This window comes from Microtus pennsylvanicus, chromosome 14 (assembly GCF_037038515.1).
Source record: "Microtus pennsylvanicus isolate mMicPen1 chromosome 14, mMicPen1.hap1, whole genome shotgun sequence".
NCBI lineage: Eukaryota > Metazoa > Chordata > Mammalia > Rodentia > Cricetidae > Microtus > Microtus pennsylvanicus.
Window position 1 is genome coordinate 18,119,720 of NC_134592.1, and position 20,001 is coordinate 18,139,720.

Consider the following 20,001-nt stretch of genomic DNA (forward strand, 5'->3'; position numbering starts at 1 on the left):
AGTTCACTAAAATGTCTAAATTCTTGGCTCCGCTCCTTAAACCTGCTACAAAGATCACATTAGAATTCTTTTTAATAGACACTGTAAGCACAGTACCCAACCTCATAACATCACGCTGGGTTCTTTTATTATGAGAGTCGCAGGGAGCTGAGCCCGAGGCTGCTGAACACGTTGTGGGGTGTATCCAGGCTGGGGATGGTGCCAGCTCTATTGTTTATGTAATATTCTCTCCACCTTTATCTGTGGCATACAATTGGTGTTGACTTTTGAGAAACTACTTCTCTGACCCTATCTCTCAGTTGGGGGAAAAAACCTGCTGAAATGACATCTGGCTAGGGGAGAAAAGGTATTAGAGCAGTGTACTGAAAGGCAAATTATGCGAGTTTCTTTAATAAGCGATTTGTGCCTGCCTTTTGGACCCATCAGAGGGAGAGTGTTAAACTTTTTCAAGGTCATGGCTCCTCATCCCTGAGAAGCTCAGTGAACCTGCGTGTCTCTGGTTTTCACCATTGGTTACTAGGGTTGTACTTGCTTAGTGTGTAGAACAACATAATGTCTTTCTGACTGCATTTATGAGTAAATGCCCTTTGTGAAAGATAAAACTGAAACGTTTTGTGATATTTATCACTGTTCGTGTCTGGCTTATTTCTTCCTGAAGAGGAATGTACTCATCTTTGGCAAACTGTTTTTCTCCCCTACAACTCCTAGGCATATCACTTGAGGGGTTTCTGCATGTCGTACAGAGAAAGAAGGAAGCACAGCTCTATCGGAATGAGATAAGGCACATCTTCACGGCTTTCGATGTGCACTGTAAGTGTCAGCAAAGTGCTTTCCCGGAAGAGTTGCTGCTGAGGAATCGGGAGTGGGGATGTATCCCCTGTGGTGCAGTAAACATGGGCCATCCCTACCACACTCTGACTGTGGCCACAGCTGTTGGTGGGGATCTTTTCCTAAGTAAGGATGCTCAGTTTCTGGCCCTACATGAAATACTTACCATTATTAACTGGATTTGTGTGCTTGCCTATTGTACCTGTATTGTAGTGGGTGATAACCAAAGGACTGGCCATATGGGGGTCCAAGCCACAAGCCTGCCATGGGCATGTGGGAGACACTTTGCAACTCTCACTTTGACCCATACCTGACTGAAAGAATCATTTTCCATGCTAGATGTGACTTCCAAGATTCACGCACTGGCGACGGTTGTAATTTCCTCTACATATTAATATATAATAGGTCTCATGCCAAGCTGGAAAGCAATGAATTTGGAGCCTGAAATGTTTTGGCCGATCACAGAGACGCGAAGCCCGGTGCATCGTTACAGTCCTGTCTGAGTAACTCTTTCCCTAGGGCTTAGAGACCCAGAAACTGCAAAGCTGCCAGTGGCCTTTCAGTTTATGTAGGACTGCACCAAAGGGCAGGCAGGGTATCACTACCTTATTCTGAAATTCTTCCAGGGAGATGTGTTCACTGGATGTATAATGACCTATGTAAGATAACTGTAAATTACTGCTTTTTTTAAATTTTAATAATATGTTAAATTTTAACTTCCCATAACAACTATGACTGAAGTCATAGTTCACAGGGTTTATAGGAGTAAGTGAATGCTTAATATTTTGTTTTCATCTAGATCGTGGATTCTTAACTCTAGAAGATTTCAAAAGGGCGTTTAGTCGAGTGGCTCCCAAGCTACCGGCGAGGACAGTGCTGGAGGTGTTCAGGTACGGCGCTAAGGTTGCTGCATCCATCCGTTTACCCTTGTATTTACCACCTGCTGACAGGTATTTTCACTTTAACAGAGAACCCTCATTTATGCTGACTTTTCACTTTTGGACATTTCTTCTTACAACCATAGTTTTATGGTCCAGGAGAGAAATAAGTAGTTAGCTGTGAGTCTAGCTACTTCTTTGGCAGGGGCCTATAAGGAAAGGGGAAGGAGAACCATGTGAGTTGGTACTTGACACAGTCTGCGTTGGTCAGCAAGGCACAGTGGCGGCCTCTGATTCATTTGCTCCCCAAGCTGCCGCTGTCCGTTCGGTTGCGGTCTACACCTTAAGTGCATCTCTTCAAAACGAGCAGTGTGTGTTGGGAGCCTGCAGATTGTAATGTTAGTGGTACTAGCTTCAGCGCGTGCAGACCCGAGAGAGGGGCCCAGCTGCCTCGCTTGAGCCCATCGTCCACTGTCACCAGGTATGTTAAATAGTTTAGTCACTAACAACATCCAGGAAAACCCGAATACTGAAAGATCATAAGAGATATTCCTGCATTTCTTTCCAAAAAATGTCGGCAAGCCTAGCCTGAATGGTAGTGTCATAGTTACGGTGGACCTGGGTTCCACATCTTGTTCCTCTGGTGCCTTTAACTCCTGGCTGCTACTTGCCCTGGGGTAGCTGTTGAAACTTCAGCCACCTTATCTGGATGGCAGCAGTTGAGAGGACAGGACAGAAGCCCTGACTCTTCTTCTGAGGGTCTATACCAACCCTACACTCCAGTGACCAACACTTAGGTTCAAGACTGCTTGTACCTGCAGGGGAGGGCGAGGGGCTTTGCACAATCTTGTGCCTACTTCATAGAGGTTCTGATACTGAAGAAGAAAGAGAGGGAATGGATATTGGGGGACATCTGGCAGATACTCCCTTTTGGGAGAAAAGTAATTGAATGGAATCTGGCCTGAAGCCAGCCCTGCTCAATAGAAATTATCAAGCAGGTTATTTGAATAAGGATTGTGCGCATTATCATTAACAGTGACATATATGAAATTCATCTGCTGCCTCGCTCACAGGCAAGCCATTGAGAGGCTATTGAAGGGGAACATGTATCCTGATGCATACAAAGTGAACGCAGAGAATGTAGGTGATTTTGTAAAAGCAGGTTCTTAAAGTATATTAGCATCTGTTTAGGTGCTTTGTGATGAGGGGAACAGTGAATATCAATGTATTTCTATCTTACAGTGGTAGATTTTGAGAGGGATTAAATATATGAGCTGTCCAAATTTGCTACCTTTAAATGCTTGTTACATGGTTATAGTGGATGCTACCTTGTAGAGAATTGAAGAAAAATAGATTTTTTTTTTCCTGGTACTGAGCCTTAAACCCAGGCCTCTTGTGTGCTACACAGGTGCCCTATCCCTGAGTTATAAGCCCAGCTCCCTGTTTGTTTTTATTATAGGCAGGCCTCACAGGTTGCCCATGCTGGCCTGAAACTCATTCTGGGTGTAGCCCAGGCAAGGTCTTAAATTTGTGTTATCCTGCCTCAGCCACCCGAGTAGCTGGGATTGCATGTCTGAACCACCAGGCCAGGCTTGGGAAAAATACTTTATTATATTGAGACAGAGACAATGTTTAACCATGAGCCAAAAAGTTAACAGCTTCCAGTTCAAACTCTGCTCTACCACCTTGTAGAGAGCATTTTTGCAAATATGTTTGTAAATAAGACTTTATTTTTACAAAATCGTGTGTTGCTTATTAAACCTCTTTATACCTGTGTTTTGGTAAGTTGAAAAATAAAATGTCCTGACCTGGCTAGAGAACATCCTGCAGTTTTTGTAGTTTTAATTTTTTCAAGTGTAACAGTAGGTATGGCTTACATGCTTCCGGAGCAGCTGTTGGTAATGACTGGCGGCTGGGGAAAGGGGCAGTGTCTGCCTTCAGGAGTGTGGCACTGGTAATTCATCCACAGCCATCTCATGCACATTCTGAGACTCAGTGGGTCATTAAAAACAAGTCATGAGAGTAAGAAGGGGATGTTCTGGGAAGCAGAAGGATTCCAGAGGGAATGAGAGAGGGATAGAGGAGGGGGTGGGGAGTGGATGTAGTCAGAATATACATGTACAAAATTGTCAGAGAATAAATTAAAGTTCATTTTTGTAAAACCAAAACCTTAATACATTTTCAAAACCTACATGTGATATCAGAGAAGGTAGATATATATTTCTGGATTTCAGTCAGCAGTAGCAAAACAATATTAATTTAACAAATTCAAAACTGGCTAACCTTTTCATTATCAGTAGATGGAACTACAAGCTGAAGGTGTCAGGGCCATGATCACCTGGTCTCACTTAGAGCTGTATAATTTAATGAGGTATCCATGACAGCTTTTAGAGCCAAGTCTTGAAACAAATTGAACTTTAAATTACTTAGTCAGAAAGGATTAAGTGAAGATGTTCCAAAATAATAAAGTAAATTAAATCACATTATTATTAAATGCTATGAATAATTTCTAGTGATAGCATAGATATTTGCCATTAATAATAAAATCTGCATATTAAATTACTTAGCTATTTTCTATTAAATTTTTATGATAACATAATAATACAGTAGCACATGCTGTAAATGCATATACTTCTATTGTAGATTTTGTGCTATCAAATTGTGTGCTATTTACTAGTGTTGTATGCCCAAACCAATTTGGAGACCACCATAGTATACAGCCAAAGCAAGGCATTCCAGCTGGTTGAGCCTGACTTGTTGAAGTCCATTATATTGGGCTGGAAAATGACTCAGCAGTTACGGTGGTTTGCTGTTCTTGCAGAGGCAGCACACACACTGGGTGATTCACAGACACCTGTAGCTTCAGCTCCAGAGGATCTGCCACTGTCCTGGTTCCAAGGGAGCCTCAACACATGTGTATATACACATAAAAGTGAATTCTTTTAAAAATTAGTTTATTATAAACACCATCATCTATAAACTAAAAATAAAAGAATATGAATATAAATAATTACTGGATTCAAAGGGGAAAGAAAAATATTTCCTCTCTGTGCAGATTGAAATAGACCAAAGAAATAGAGATGTCTGAGACACCGTAAACAAAAGCATCCCCGTGTCAGTGCTCCAAATGGTTTTCCGGCACAGAAAAATGAAAATGAGCTGCTTGGGCTCTTGACAATGTACAATGCTGTGACATTTCCAAGGGAGAAGCTGGAGGAATTTCAACAGGATAAGAGTTCCTTGTGGTTTGAATGACTTGAGGGGCGGGAATCAATCTTTCAATATAATGGCTACCCGGTCCTTCTGGAGAAATTTCTAGAGACCAAGAGTAGCCATTTTCAGAAGTGGCTGCCCTTCTCATACTCTCATTCTGTAAACCAAATCAGACTACAGTATAAAGCCAAATAAGCAAATAACAGAAGCCAAACCTCCTTGGACATGATGCAGCAAAGCGTTACTTTGGTTTCTAACTTGATAAGAACACTGGCATGTTCATGGGAAATTCAGAGTGCTGCAAGAACAAAACAGGATTTTTATAATGTTGGTGAATAGTTGGCCATTCTGTTGATTGTAGCATAAGTAAAAAGCCATGTAGATTTCAATAGATGTGTTTATTTCTAAAATTCATATTCTGGTTATTCTGTAGCTATTACCTCTTCCTTTACAGTCTTGTTAGTCCTACAGTTAGATGGATTCAAAGCTCATCTCTAAGTCATGTCCTGTAGCTTTTGCTTTTAAGGATCGCAAGAACCATATTTCCTCTTGCCTTTTATATTCAGAAATACTTACCTGGAACATTGTAACTGAATAAAATTTTATAGTGGGTCAATGCTAAAATTTTTATAGTCAACTTCCTTTTCTTTGAAACGCTAGTTTATTCTTATGATGGAAGTCCTTTTTAAAGTTTTTTGTTTTAATTTTTAATCTTTTGTAGGCATGTGTGTCTATGTGAGGGTTTGTGCTGTGAGTGCAGTTGTCTACAGAGGCCAGAAGAGGCATTAGGCTCCCCGGAGCTGGAGTTTCACACAGTTGCGAACTGCCTGACATTGGTGCAGAGTACTGAATTCAGGTCCTTTGCAAGAGCTGTGTGTGTTCTTGACAGCTGAGTCTTCTCACTGTGTCTCCTCGTACGTTTCCTGTGATGTCTGTTTTCATCTGTGACCTGGCCATTGTGACCTTTTATTTTCTCATTAGTTTTCTTCTTCTCTTTCTTTGTTGCGCTGTATCTGTTGTCCTCTTTGTGACTCTGCTGTACTGTTACTTTATAGTATCTCCTCAATGCCGTTTATGTATATCTTCAGTCTTGTTGTAGAGATATGATTGCTTTACCGGGGCAACAGTAATTAGAGATTTTATTGTTAGGCAGGATATGTGACACTCACCTATAATCTCAGCATTTGGGAGGCCAACACAGGAGGTTCAAGAGTTCAACGCTTGCCTCAACCAGATAATGAGTCCTGGCCTAGCCTGGATGACCCTGTTTCAAAACAAATAGAAATGTGTGTGTGGAGGTTGGGAAACTGCTTTCAATATTTGAAACTTGGCAACTTTTCTTTCCTCTTGGTGCTGGTGGTTATGCTTTGTGTATTTTTGCATTAAAGTCACCAAGGCTGCATCCAGGATAATGCTGTATTCAGAAGTTCTCAGTTAATTCTTTTCTTGATCTCTCACACACAGTAAAAAGTGACAAGAGTTGTGATGAGTTGACTAGCATCGTGTGTTACTGTGGAGTCAAAGTCACTTCCGAGGCTGCTTCAGACACTTGGGGATCAAAACAAGCATCACATTTCCTCTTAAACACTAATCGAAACTACTGGAAACTTCACAGTACTGTCTTCTTTATGTTCAAAAAGATCTTTAGTGAGTCTACTGAGTACAGTTAAAACTCTTTAACCTAGCTCTTCAGCATCTGGCCCCCTTTCCAACATCTGGTTCCTTTCCAGGCTTGGCTTTCACTTGTCTTGAATTTCTGATTTCCTGGCATGCTGTTTGTGCTGTTGATTGTGTGGTGTGCATTCTCAGCTCATTCTCCTTCCCTTGCCTGGCATGGACTTGCCCTGACCTGGCCTGCCACGATTTGAACTATCTTTCGCAACACTGCTCAGTAGACCCTGTTTATCCCTGCATTGGACAATTGTGTCTCCTTTCTTAAACTTGGATAGAATTTATTGTTATATGTTAATCAGTATGCGCTAAATAAACATGCAGTGTTTATGATTATCCCCATAAAGTTCTTCAAGCTCCTTGAGTTTATGGATTTATCTCCCATCATTTTGATCACTGACATGTTGCCTTGTGGTTAATCAATGATTGTTGGTCTATTTGTCACAATTTGAAACATCCAGTGCTGGCAAAAATTCTCATTTCTAGTTTTCTTCATGGCTTATTTCCCACAATTTAGGGAAGAGTACTTTAAGCTTAAGGCTGGATCCTGATGGCCATATGTAGGCTTGTTTTCAACCTTCTCTTCCTGCATGTGATTTTTATGAATTAATCTCTTGACTGCTTCTAACCTCAGTTGTCATCAGGGAGTGGCCTTTTTCCTTGTGCGTGTGTATGTTTACTTCTCCATCTTATTGTAAGTGCTGGTATTTGTTGGTTTTTGTACATTCCCACCACCTGCCAACTGGTAAAAAGCTCCAGCAAGCCTCCTCTGCTTCCCAGCTATTAAATGAAAAGTGTGTCTTCAAAAGGCCTGAGTGCACAGCCGGACGGCAACAGACCAGTGTGCAGTGGAAACACTGAGCCACCAAAGTGCCCTCCAGCCATGCATGGAGACAGACATTCAAGTTATAAATGATATTTTTGATGTCAGAATCCCCTTCATATTACTTGGAGGAAGTTCAAAGTACATAGACCATCTAACTCTTTGGAGGGGGTATTAAAATTGTTTGTAAATAAGAACATCATGTCTCATTAAATACTACATGATCAATGTCTGAGTGTTGGTAGGAGGCTGAAGTTTAGGAATGCAATTTTCAAAGGGGGTGATGCATATTCTCTTGACAAAAAAAAAATTAGCTATGCCTCGTGTCGCAGCTGTAATAGATGGAAGGATCGTCCTGAGCTGGGGTAAAATGGGCCAACAGATGTCTCTGTTTTTTGGATTTTTTTTTTCAGAGTCAGCGGGCCTGAAGGACAGTGATTTAAGATGGCGTTTGTTTCTTCAGAGGATTTGCATCCCTTGAACTGTTATTCCTCACTGTGTTCTTTGGCTGCCCCCGTGCCCTTCAGGGAGCAGCCAGTTTGTTGTGCATCGTTTTCTTGAGCCAACTCTAGTAGAATTGCTTCCCCGGTTTTACTTTGTATATCAGAATGTGACTCAAGTATAGTCACATGACCTGGATAAGATCAGAGTTCTTATAGTCAGTGCCTACTCTGGTGAGTGTGGTTGTTTATCTGTAATTATTTGCATGGTTCTGTATAGGAAAAAAATGTTAAAGACTTGAAATCATTTCTCATTATTCATAGCCATACATAGACAGAAGTCACTAGCTATATCTCTGTGTCCTGCCCAAACAGGTAGTTTTCTGAAATACCATGCCATTTCCCAGAAAAAAATATGATTATTATATATCAATCAGAATTGAAAAGTACAAAACCCATCTACATAAATAGTTCTATGCTAGTCATTTTTATTACTAGCTTTTTTGAGAGGCCCCATTGACATAAATCATTTCTTTCTACTTGAAGAACGTCATTCTGCCAGTACAAAGTTTAGAACTGGTCACTCAGAATTTAAAGTTCAGGGATGAATGGAGAAGAGTGATGGCTTCATCACACAGGGTTGAATTGGAGTCTGTTGTTTTCATTTCTTTAGCTTACCTAACTAATTTCCCATCATCAAAGATACATGATTTGATTTAGGATTCCTAGATTCTGTATTTTTCTTATGTTAAAAACAATACAGACACAAATTTCAATCATCTTTTAAGGCCCAGAGAGTAAAGTATTTCCAGTCTTGAAAGCTGGTTTTTACCCTGTACTCTGCCCATATGTTTTCCATCCCCTAACAAGGAAATTGTCTGAACTTCCTGCTTTAAGCTGCTAGCCCTGCATGAACATCTTTGTCTTTGTGCTCTTGCATAGTCATTTGTATACATACATTCTTCCCTGCATCAGAACATGTGCTTAGCACGAGCCGGCATGGTAGAATATTTATCACCACACCCCACACGGCTCACTGCTCAGTTGTTTACGACAATTGGCTACGTTGGAAATGAGCGGCCAGTGCAGAGAATGAGGGTCTCACTGCACTTTGTTATTGCTTGCTTGCTTTATTTCTCAAGTGCAATGCTGGTGCCGTGGAAGGGCCATGGAGGTCAGTGAAGCCTCTGGTCAGGGATCAGCAGTCGTGAGTTCTAGTCCCAGCTCTCCCACTGACCAGTCTTACCACCAGTCTCTGAACCTTTTCATTTGGACTCTCTTTGTTTCCACAGTAAGGGGGGCTGCCAGGCTTCTTCCAACTCAGAAATGCACTGTGGAGTTATTTATCATGGGGAGTAGCGTGGCAGACTTTTATTTTCTCTGTGTACCACAGATATCCTGAAGCCTCCACAGTATGAATACAGATGTGGTCTGTCAGTGTAACAAAGGCTGTTCTCAAGAGGAAATTACTCGGCTTGACAGCCGTCCAATCCTAGGTTTAGTTTGGAGATGTCACTGTAGCAAGTGTTTTGGCCACTGTCTCTAGCTCCTCATCTACATATGTGGCTGACTAGCACAACTGTCATGTAAGAAACTACTTAGGTATGTCATATAACTGTCTGTAATTCAACTGTCATATCAGTGACTACTGCCATGGTTTCTTTCTGTGACCAAATGTTGCTAACCTGTTCAGTCATCCTTGGTGTTATTAATAGCCACACATCATGAATGTCTTCATGCCTCTTTCCTTTAAAGCAAAAAGAATCAATTATTTGTTTTTTCCCTTTGTAGTAGATAGTGAACTTTAGGGTGTGAATTTTAATCATACTGTATGTTGTATTTATCAGATAAAAAGGCATGCATTTGTGAAAGGAACTTTATATTTTATGAGATATTTAAAACGTTATTTTGCTTCTTTTTTTTTCAAGGTAAAGTCTTATTCTGCAGCCCAGATTGGTCTGTCACATGCTATGTAGGCCAAGCTGAACTTGAACTTGAAGCCATTTTTCTCTCTCTGCCTCAAAATTGTGTTTTAATATTATGGAAAATGGGTTCAGAATATTAAGAAATATGTCAAAATTGTTATCCTAAAATCGGATTGAAGGTTTCCAGGACTAGATTTTTATCTCTGACATGGAAGCCTATGTGTTTGCTCCCTGAAGTTTTGACATCTTGTCTACCTTCCTCTTACCCAGCCATTCTTTTCCATTAAACTACATTGAATAACTATATCCTTATTTTGCAGTGAGCTCTAGAGACAGGTATTAGTGCAGGGACTTATTGGCAATGCTAATCTCAGCCCCACTGAATTCCCTGTATTTACTTTAATATGATCCCTTCATGATTGATATTCATATTAAACTTTGAAAATCACTGTCTACCTTTCTAGTTAAATTTAGACTAATGAGAGTAAATTATCATTACATTTTAGTGTTACTTTCTTACTTCAATAGCTTCTCATTGCTTCTCATAGAAAAATCTAGATTCTTTAGCTTAACATGCAAGCCTGACAGACAAACAGAAACTCGAATGCCTTTTTGGACGTTCTTGTACATTCCCCAGGTTAAACACCATTCTAATCCTCTCACCATGTTGATCCTATCTCATCTGTCTTCCCACATTTCTGCTCATGCCGGGTTCACTGCTCTTCTCTCCTGTATCCCTACCTGCTTGTCTAAGTGGTACCCCTTGCTGCTCGAGCCCACAAAACACCCTTCATGTTCTCTAGAACTGCTGAGGCATGATGCCGCGTTAGCATAATCAGTAACTGTAACTGCTGTTGCCTGAGGGTTTGCTCTGTGCCAGTGACTGTGGAAGCTCACGGGCTGTACTGTCTATGCCCACTTTACAAATGAGGAAATGGCTTGGAGAGGTCAAAGCATTTGCTCCAGACCACCAGATAGTTAGTAATAGAACCGAGGTTCGGACTCAGACAGGCTAACTCTGCAACTTATGCTCTCAAGTCAATCACTTCTTCTTTTTTTTTTTCCAGCACTATCAGCATCCTGCAGGCAGGGCTATGCTTTTGTATCTCCACAACACGAGAAAGGCAGGCATGTTGCCCAAAAAGTATTCTTGATAAACTGGTTGCATAATTATGTAGCTCTTTCCTGTTCCTGTGAATTGGTTTGGTTTGGTTTTGATTGTTGAGATATCATTTGATTATCTGCAATATAAACAAAAGGTACTGTTTACAGAAATACACACAAAGGAAGCTGAAACAGCATTTTATCAAGCGAAAACCTGCAAGCACTCAAGTTCAGGTTGCTTTGATAGGAAAGTGTGTGTTACACATCTTTCCTGGGGAATTATAGCACAACACCAAAATATCTGCCAAGTACACTGTAAAAAAAATATGTAAATCTGGTGAATGGAGGTATATTTTTGACTGGGTTTGAATATGCTAACCTGTTTATTTTCTGTCTTCATTAAGGCAGGGTTGTGCTTTGATTCATTAGAGTTTTTTACTCAGTTGCAGTGAGTTTAATGTTGTGGCTTTTAATTTCTACCTTGCTTGCATTCTCTGTCCTTTTCCCCTTCTTGTTTGAAACCAGCTGCTGGAGAAAATCAGAACTAGTAATTAAATCCTCTGTAGACTTGAAGTGAAGCCCTGCCTTGCATGCTCTTTCCCTTGGCTTCTGCCTGTGTGACCCTTGAGCCTACTAATGGCTCTTTGAAGATTTGAGTACCTCAGGCCCCAAGACAACCTCCTGAGACACAGAGCAGTTACATTGTAATCTCGCTACTGTTACTGTCTCCCCCATCTTATCTCCTCATCACTCACTTTTGTCCTCCTCACCTGAGGAACCTAGAATTGTACAGTCTCAGAACAGGTTTCTGGTGGCCAGACATGCATCCTCTTGCTTCCCCTCATCCCTCTGTCTCCCCATCTCTTTTTTCTCAGCAGCTAGCAATCCCCAGGACTGTTATTACTTTCTCTTCCCTATGTTCACCTAGGCCCACCTTTGGTTCTGATCTCAGCTGCATGTTCTAAGCTATTAAGTGGGCAGTGGTACACCTACCTACTTGGTTTTTGCCAGTCTGCAGGCTGAGTTTGCTGTCCACTTGCCTTCATTCTCTCCCAAGACACAGCACCCATCCTGTTGTCAGTTAATTTGTGTGTGTGTGTCTCATCCAGTGTGAACTCTGCTACCATCTTCCTGGATCATTTTGCACACACAACCCCCCAGGCTTGCCTTGATCCCTGTGTGAACCCATGCAGGGGATACATTCACATTCATATACAGATTATAATCTTTATTTCACCAAAGTCTAGTATGGATTAGCCAACGCCTTTTTCTGCACTTAGTTAACTGATCTGGGCCTTGATAGTTGGAACACTTTCTTTTTCCAACCATGGCCTGATGTTGGAACCTCAGGTCATGCCATATCCCATTGCTACCCAGAAGAACTTGAATTCAGCTGTCTTCAATTCCCTGCTACAGGAATTTTCTGGCAAATTGTTGACCCCTCCTGTTCCTGTGACCATACTCTTCTGCCAAGACACTGTATTCTTGGTGTAACACTGTATGCCAAGTCAACCCTCTGTAATGGCTTATTCTCTGATGGTTATAATTCTTTCCCACTACGCCACACAGAGGTAGTCCTGACTTCAGCCTTGTGGAGAGTATCTCAGATTCTGTTTAAGTTCCATGGCTATCTCCTGTTCACCTCTAGTCTTCCGTGTTCACCTCCAGTCTTCCGTGTTCACCTCCAGTCTTCCGTGTTCATCTTCAGTCTTCTGTGTTCACCAACAGTATTCCATGTTCACCTCCAGTCTTCCATACTCACCTCCAATATTTTCTGTGTTCCCCTCCAGTCTTCTGTGTTCCCCTCCAGTCTTCCGTGTTCATCTCCAATCTTCCGTGTTCACCTCTAGTCTTCCATACTCACCAACAGTCTTTTCTGTGTTCACTTCCAGTCTTTTCTGTATTTCTTCTGTTGTTTTTTAAGGGAAAAGGACAACTACAATCTCTTCAGTTTTCACCAATTCTCCTCTGTGCTGGCCTCATTCCCCACCCATTCTAAAGGGAGATGTGTTTCTTCAGCAACCATTCTCTCTATTGTTATAACTTCTTTCCCTGCTAAAGATCCACCTAGTTCCCCCAGCCTGGAAAACTGCTTTCCCCTTCTCTTTTCCTTTTCTCTGTCCTTTCTGAGTTTATTGTTATCTTCCCATGGCATTTAGCCTAGAAGCCCTGTGTTGTTTCTTCTTCTTCTCTAGATTTCTTTCTTTCTTCCTTCCTTCCTTTCCTCTCTCTCTCTCTCTCTCTCTCCTCTCTCTCTCTTTCTTTCTCCTGTTCTGGAACTAGATTTGTAGACCTGGCTTGTCTCGAACTCACAGAAATCCGCCTGCCTTTGCCTCCTGAATTAATGGCATGAGCCATCACTGTCCAGCTTCTCCAGCTTTTTTACATCATGGGCAGTGACATGGTTCTCTTTCATTCTGCACCATCTCTATATTAACTTCTGAGTCCTCATGACATCTTTCACATCAACTGTAAAATCTGCCTGTTTTCTGGACTCCTTTCTTGCTAGTTCAAGCCAAGCCCTAGTTACTTCTCAATTACTTTATATGGTCAAAGAAAATAAAAGTCATAGGAAATTAATAAACAATCCAGAAATTTAATTTTATATAGCATATTGCTATTCTAATTATGGTCAAGTACTTTTGTTATATCTCAAAATTTATTTCTTGATTTAGGAATACAATTCTGATAATAATTGGGGACTAGATTTAACTCAGTTAAAATATCAACATTAATAGACATGGTAATACACAAGGGGAAATCTCATGAGGTCCACAACTAGACAAAGAGTTCAGGCAACTAATGACTACTGAGAGAGGGATAATTAGTCTCTCCCAGGGATGAGCCCCAGAATTGGTTATGTAATACAGAATGGTCAGCCTGAATCATACACACACACACGCACGCAAGACTAAATAGATTCAGCAGGTTTTATTTATGTATTTTTGTGTGTGTTTAAGTGTGTGTAACAATTAAAATCAAGAAGAGGCTATCAATTTGAAGGAGAGCATGGGAAGGGTTGGAGGGGGAAAAGGGAAAAGGAAAAATAATATTTTAATTAAAATTTTTTTAAACATTTAAAAATCTATGGTCCAATGTTCACTGCAGTCTTATTCACAATAGCCAAGATATGAGACAACCTACATGCCCACCAGTGGATAGATGGATAAAAATGATTATGGTGTGTAACCATACATACCTCTCTTTATGCCGTATAGGCGCGCGCGCGCACACACACACACACACACACACACACAAAGTTCCTTAAGAGAAAAGGAAGTCTGCATGTGCCACAGTTTGCAGAATTTTATGTTAAAGGAAATAACTGGCAAAGAAGGACAGATATTACATGGTATTACTCCTGTGGACTCTAAAAATCATCCGATTGACAGAAATGGTAGAACAGTGGCTGCCAGAGTCCAGCAATGGGGAGGGGTGACTGGTTAAAAGGACAACTGTAAAAGTGCTTTTACAGTGACTATATCCTAGTGAGCTATATGATAACTGTAATTCAAGGTACTGTATTTTTTTACCATAGTTCCTGAATACTCTTAGTATATACAAACACAAAGCAACTCTGTCAGAAGATGAGTCTATTTACTAGCTTGATTGTAGAAATTGTTACACAAGGAATACATCAATACAGCATATTATATGCTGTAAATATACAATTTTTGTGATTATATGTCAGAAAAAAGTCTATCAGTGCAAACTAAAGTATTGTTCCAGGGACATACCACAGGATATATAGAAACATAAACAAAACTTACAAAATGCTTTTCTTTTTAAAAAAAGATTTTTAAAACTGTAATGACTCTTTAAAATTTTATGTATGTGGGTGTATTGCCTGCATGTGTCTGTGCAGCACATGTGTGACTGGCTGGGGGGCCAGGAGAGGGAGTTGGTACAGTGCTTTTGTATCTTCAGTACCTTACTTAAGATGCCTGCTCTCGGAGATGACATAGCAGCACCCACTGAAGAAGAGGGAAGGGCAGAGGAAGCAGCTCACTCATGCTCCCTCAAGGAATTTATCTGGTCTCGCTGGAGAGAGCATCTAGTGAATATGTAACTAAATGAATAAATGAAGTAAACAAACAAAAAAAAAAACAAGAAAAAGAGTAAGTCTACTTGTTCAGTGTTCGCATGACAAAATCACCTGTTAAGTTGGAGAGAGCAGCTATTGGCCTTTCATTTTATATTTTCCTATTACCAATTGTCTTATTCATTTATTTCCCTTGATTGTGTGTGGAGGGAGAGTATCATATGTGTGATGTGTGTATGTGTGTGTGTGTGATATGTGGGGTGCATAAATGTGAGTATGTGTGTGTGTGATGTATGTAGGGAATAAGAACGTGAGTGTGTGTGTATGTGTTGCAAGAATGTGAGTGTGTATGTGTGATGTGGGTGTGTGTGTGTGATGTGGGTGTGTGTGTGTGATGTGGGTGTGTGTGTGTGATGTGGGTGTGTGTGTGTGATGTGGGTGTGTGTGTGTGATGTGGGTGTGTGTGTGTGATGTGGGTGTGTGTGTGTGATGTGGGTGTGTGTGTGTGATGTGGGTGTGTGTGTGTGTGTGTGATGTGGGTGTGTGTGTGTGATGTGGGTGTGTGTGTGTGATGTGGGTGTGTGTGTGTGATGTGGGTGTGTGTGTGTGATGTGGGTGTGTGTGTGTGATGTGGGTGTGTGTGTGTGATGTGGGTGTGTGTGTGTGATGTGTGTGTGTGTGTGTGATGTGGGTGTGTGTGTGTGATGTGGGTGTGTGTGTGTGATGTGGGTGTGTGTGTGTGATGTGGGTGTGTGTGTGTGATGTGGGTGTGGGGCAGTGAATGAATGTGTGCGCAGAGAAGGATGTCAGATTTCTTTCTTTATTAGTCTCCATTTCATTCTCTTTAGAAAGGCTCTCTTTTGAAACTAGAAAGTTCTCTGTTTTGGCTAGTCTGGCTGGCTGTCAATCTCCCAGGATCCACTTTTTTCCACCCCCAAATGCTGGGGTTATGGGCACTTGCAGCCATGCCCAGCTTTTTGACATGGGTGTCGGGTCCCATGCTTGCACAAGCAAGTGCTCCTACCCAGCTCCCACTCGTCGTCTTTACTGGGCTTTCAATTGTCAATTTCTAGAGAGGGACTCAGCACACATTTGCAGCCTCTGTTTTCCTGTCTGCCCATTGTCTAGTAGAGAAGTCTCCAGTGACTAGATTGTCATATTGCTGTTGTTACTCATACTCCAGGCTACAATTTGTCCTTACCACAGATGACTAGATGCGCTTTTTATAGAAGGCCAGTGCCCACAGATCTGTTGGTTTTGGGGATAAGCTGGACTTAACTTCTTTGGGGATGGTTGTTTCATAGGTTGATTTATAACGTAGAGATCATATCTTCACCCTAAGGGCTCACCTTGACTCTCTATGTTTGACACCCATAGCCAGGCACGTTCCCTTAACTAGGAAGGCAAGATCAATGGTGGCAATATTCACATGCGAAATCAAGAATCTTGGACAAGTTCAAAAAAATATTTAAATGTGAATTACGTCCTCAGTCGCTGTTACTTCCAGCTAAACTGATGTCTGCTGTAAAGACTGTAGACTAACGTGATATGTGGTTCCATCAAACTTTTCCTTTTTTAGTTTCTAATTTTTATTGCAGCCTTAAGTTTTTGTTTTTGAGTCTGAGTTTATAGTGGAATAAATCAAATTAGCTCTATTAGGTAGATTTGGTTTACTCTAATGACTGCATCTAGCCAAGATATGCCTCCCTATGTGAAAAAAAACCATTGTGAGTAATCTTTAATTTGGCTGACAAAAGAGGCATTTTTAATGTTATTTGATGAGTGAAGTAAATTAGTTTATCATAAATTAAATGTGAAATAAACGTATGATCTGTTCTCAAGGAACAAAACAAATTGAATGCTTAGCACATGTGTAGTAGATGTAGTAGATCTCTTTGTCCAGTTGGTGGTGCTAAGTACTCTTGATTGAAAACACACACACACACACACACACACACACACACTCAGGAGAAGCAGTTAAACCTGGAGCTTTTCTTAATAAATGTTATTTTATTAGGTTTTGAAAATTTAGCATAAAATGTATATGCTCAAATTATGTATTTCTAAGGTTAATAAATGGACCAAATTTCTTGGATGGCCAGCAGAGTACATTTGTAGTAAATTTCTGTGTGGATATAATTGGCCTATGTTAATGCCCACGCATGGGAAATTACAGGGTTTTGTAACATCTAACTCCATCCTGCTATAGCCTTTTGAGCCTGCTCATCTGGAGGAGAGGGGTGTGGCCAGTAATGGATGCTAGAGAAGTGGAGTGGTATTCCTGGTCATGTGTGTGAGCCAAATTTAGATTTACAAATGCTGACTCGTGCTGTTACTACCAGGGCTTTTTTTCTTCTATGGATATATTCCTGTGACAGCAGGCACATTGCTTTTTGAGGGGTGAGGTTTGTTTAACCCTTTAAGCCCTTGCTTAAAGCTCTGATGAGGTCCAAATAGAGCAATAGCATGCCACACAGGCTGACCCTGCTTTGAATTTCCTGCATGGTCCTGTACTGTCTGCCAGTTCCTCAGTTTCTTTACAGCCTGCCTTCCCCAGAGGTGGCATAAACATTCCCTGAGATCAAGAGCATACGGGCCGGGAGCACCTTTGCTGTTGTCCACTTTAATGTGGCTGGATGCAGAGACCCAATTCCTCTGATATCACTAGCAAGCCCAGAGGACTTAGCACGGGTCAGAAAGCCTTCCTCGTGTTAGGGACCGCTCATGCTCTACACTGAGAAGTGATTTATTTTAATGTCAAAAAGTTTCATAAAACTGTTAGAGAAATTTACCCTCCAAACACTAACATGGTTTTATCTTGATTCCAGACATTTTTCTGTCCACCACAGGGATGTCTGTATGTCTATGTGAAGCTGTATGTGGTTGGAGAAGGAAGTGCCCATTTATTACAAGGGACAGCTGAGGGGTCACTAAGACTTTGTTCATCTACCCAGTTATTTGTTCCACAGAATTTTATTGAGCATTGCTGGGCCTTGGTCTTACAAAGATAAACTCCAGAAGAACCTGAACACATCTAAGTTTGCGGGCTTAAAGAAACAGGGTGCATGACTGGTGGGGTAGTTCAGTGGTAGAGTGTTTGCCTGGCAGGCGCAAAGCCTTGGGTTCAAACCTCAGTCACCACAAAAGACGGAAAGAAGCTGCAGGATGCTTCCACCATGTGGAGATCAATAGGTAGTCCTGTTGCCTAGATTGAAATATTTATTATAAATTTATAAAAATAGGTTATAAGATTATTTGGCTTTTAATTGAATTAATAATTTTAGTAAATCTTCTGTGTTTTGGTTTGGAAAGTTGAAACAAATCGAATGATAATCATGAAACACCACCAGCTTGGCGCTTTTGCCAATAGAGACATTAAAAACACAAGAGTTAGGCACGCTCTTTTGAGGACTAGCACAACTAATGTCTTTGTTGTGATAGATTGAGATCTTTGAGATTTGGCCTTTGCGGCACCTTGGAGTTGGATGGTGGAGATGCCTAAGAATCACATACACCATCTTACTTCACAGCTCAGAACATGGAAGCTGAACTGACATTTACGTCTACCCAAGGTCAAACAGACTTGCATCCTAACTGGGATCAACTGACTTCCAGTTCCACAACACTGCTATTTTTCTATCCTGACTTTCACACGTAAGCCATTTTCTGTGTAAATAAAAACAACTGTGTATTGTTCCACCTCAGTAAACTTCTATACTAAATATGGAGTGCATTCCTGCAATTACCACAATGCAAACTCGGACTGCTCCTGAGGCAGGTAATTAGGGAGCTCCTATGTTGGAGAAGTCCAGCTAGGGGAAGCAGGGCACACCAGTCTCCGCATGTGCAGTTCTCAGCCAGAGCCAGGGAGCGACGGGCTGTCCCCATGAAGCAGACAGGCTTTCATTTGCTGACTTTCATTTGCTTCTTGTTCTTGCTAGATGAATGGCATCATATGCCGCAGGTATATTAGTAATTTCTGAGTTTGTTCCCCACTAAAAATGACCTCATTGCTTTCTGCTGCTTTTCCATAATTATACAGTAACAGGAAAATAAACCCACTCTGAGTACAGTCTGAAGCAGAAATCTTATGTTCTTTATGCAAGTTTGATTTATAGACGTGAACTGCAGAGCGGAGTAACTAGGAAACATTCATCTTCCCGTTGCTAGTTGCCATGGAAATGGAGTACACAGAGTAGTGTCATTTCAGTCCTGGTGATGTCTGCAGTAGTTTATTCCTTTGTTGTTCTCGTTTCTTAAGCAACTGCCTAGCGTTCTTCCATCATTACAATTAATCATGCATACAAGTTTTTATCTTTCATCGCACATAGAAAGTACTAAAAAATGCATGACAGAAATAGGGAGAATTTAAATATTCGTGTGGCTTTAAACATGCATTTGTAATTTCCCCTCTCAGTCCCATTGGAAAAATAGGTCATGTAAAAAAGAAAAGCTTGTATTAATGTACAGACGTTTCAATAAGGAGAGCAGCGCAAACCTTTGAGGAAGAAGCCAGGGGAAGCTGAAGGGATGTCACATTCTGGGGCCCCCAGAGTGCCCATCTAAATAAGTTCACATTTTGAGTAATGTTCCTCTCCCCATAAGAAGCTCCCGCAGAACAGATAAGCAGCTTCTGTCTCTAGTCTCTTGAGTTGTCTGAACAGCCTCACTGTTTGCTAGGTAGATACGGCAGACCTGAAAGAGTAGGGGTCTTTTCTTTAAAGGCTCGTAAAGTTCAAGAATCCATCATAACGCAAGTAAAAGGATTCTCATTCTTCCTTCTCTTTTTCATTTTTGCATGAGACAGGGTCTCATTATATAGCTCAGGCTAGCCCGAGGTTCCTAAGATTTTCCTCCTTCCACTACTCACTAAGTCCTGAGAGTACGGTTGTGTCACCATGCCCAGACTTCCTAATTCTTTCATATAAAATAAATTTACCCTAGTTGTATCTCATATAGTTCAGGGTAGATACTGTGCCTACTAATAAACATGTGTTGGTTATCCTCTGCCTTTTGTTGGGGCTTTGGACATTTTGTTGCTTGAAAGAATCTGAGGTCACTAGGTCTAAATCCCTGG

The 20,001-nt window shown here is 41.1% G+C and overlaps 1 protein-coding gene across 2 annotated transcripts in view; it reads left to right on the plus strand.

The window, feature by feature from the left end:
• The window catches only part of Efcab11 (EF-hand calcium binding domain 11), a 163,673-nt gene that overhangs the window by 25,000 nt on the left and 118,672 nt on the right, over window positions 1–20,001 (plus strand). For both annotated transcript variants that reach the window (XM_075947607.1, XM_075947608.1), the window contains exons 4-5: window positions 709–810; window positions 1,628–1,718. In XM_075947607.1, coding sequence (XP_075803722.1) covers window positions 709–810; window positions 1,628–1,718 — 193 coding nt within the window. The remainder of the gene's footprint in view (window positions 1–708; window positions 811–1,627; window positions 1,719–20,001) is intronic.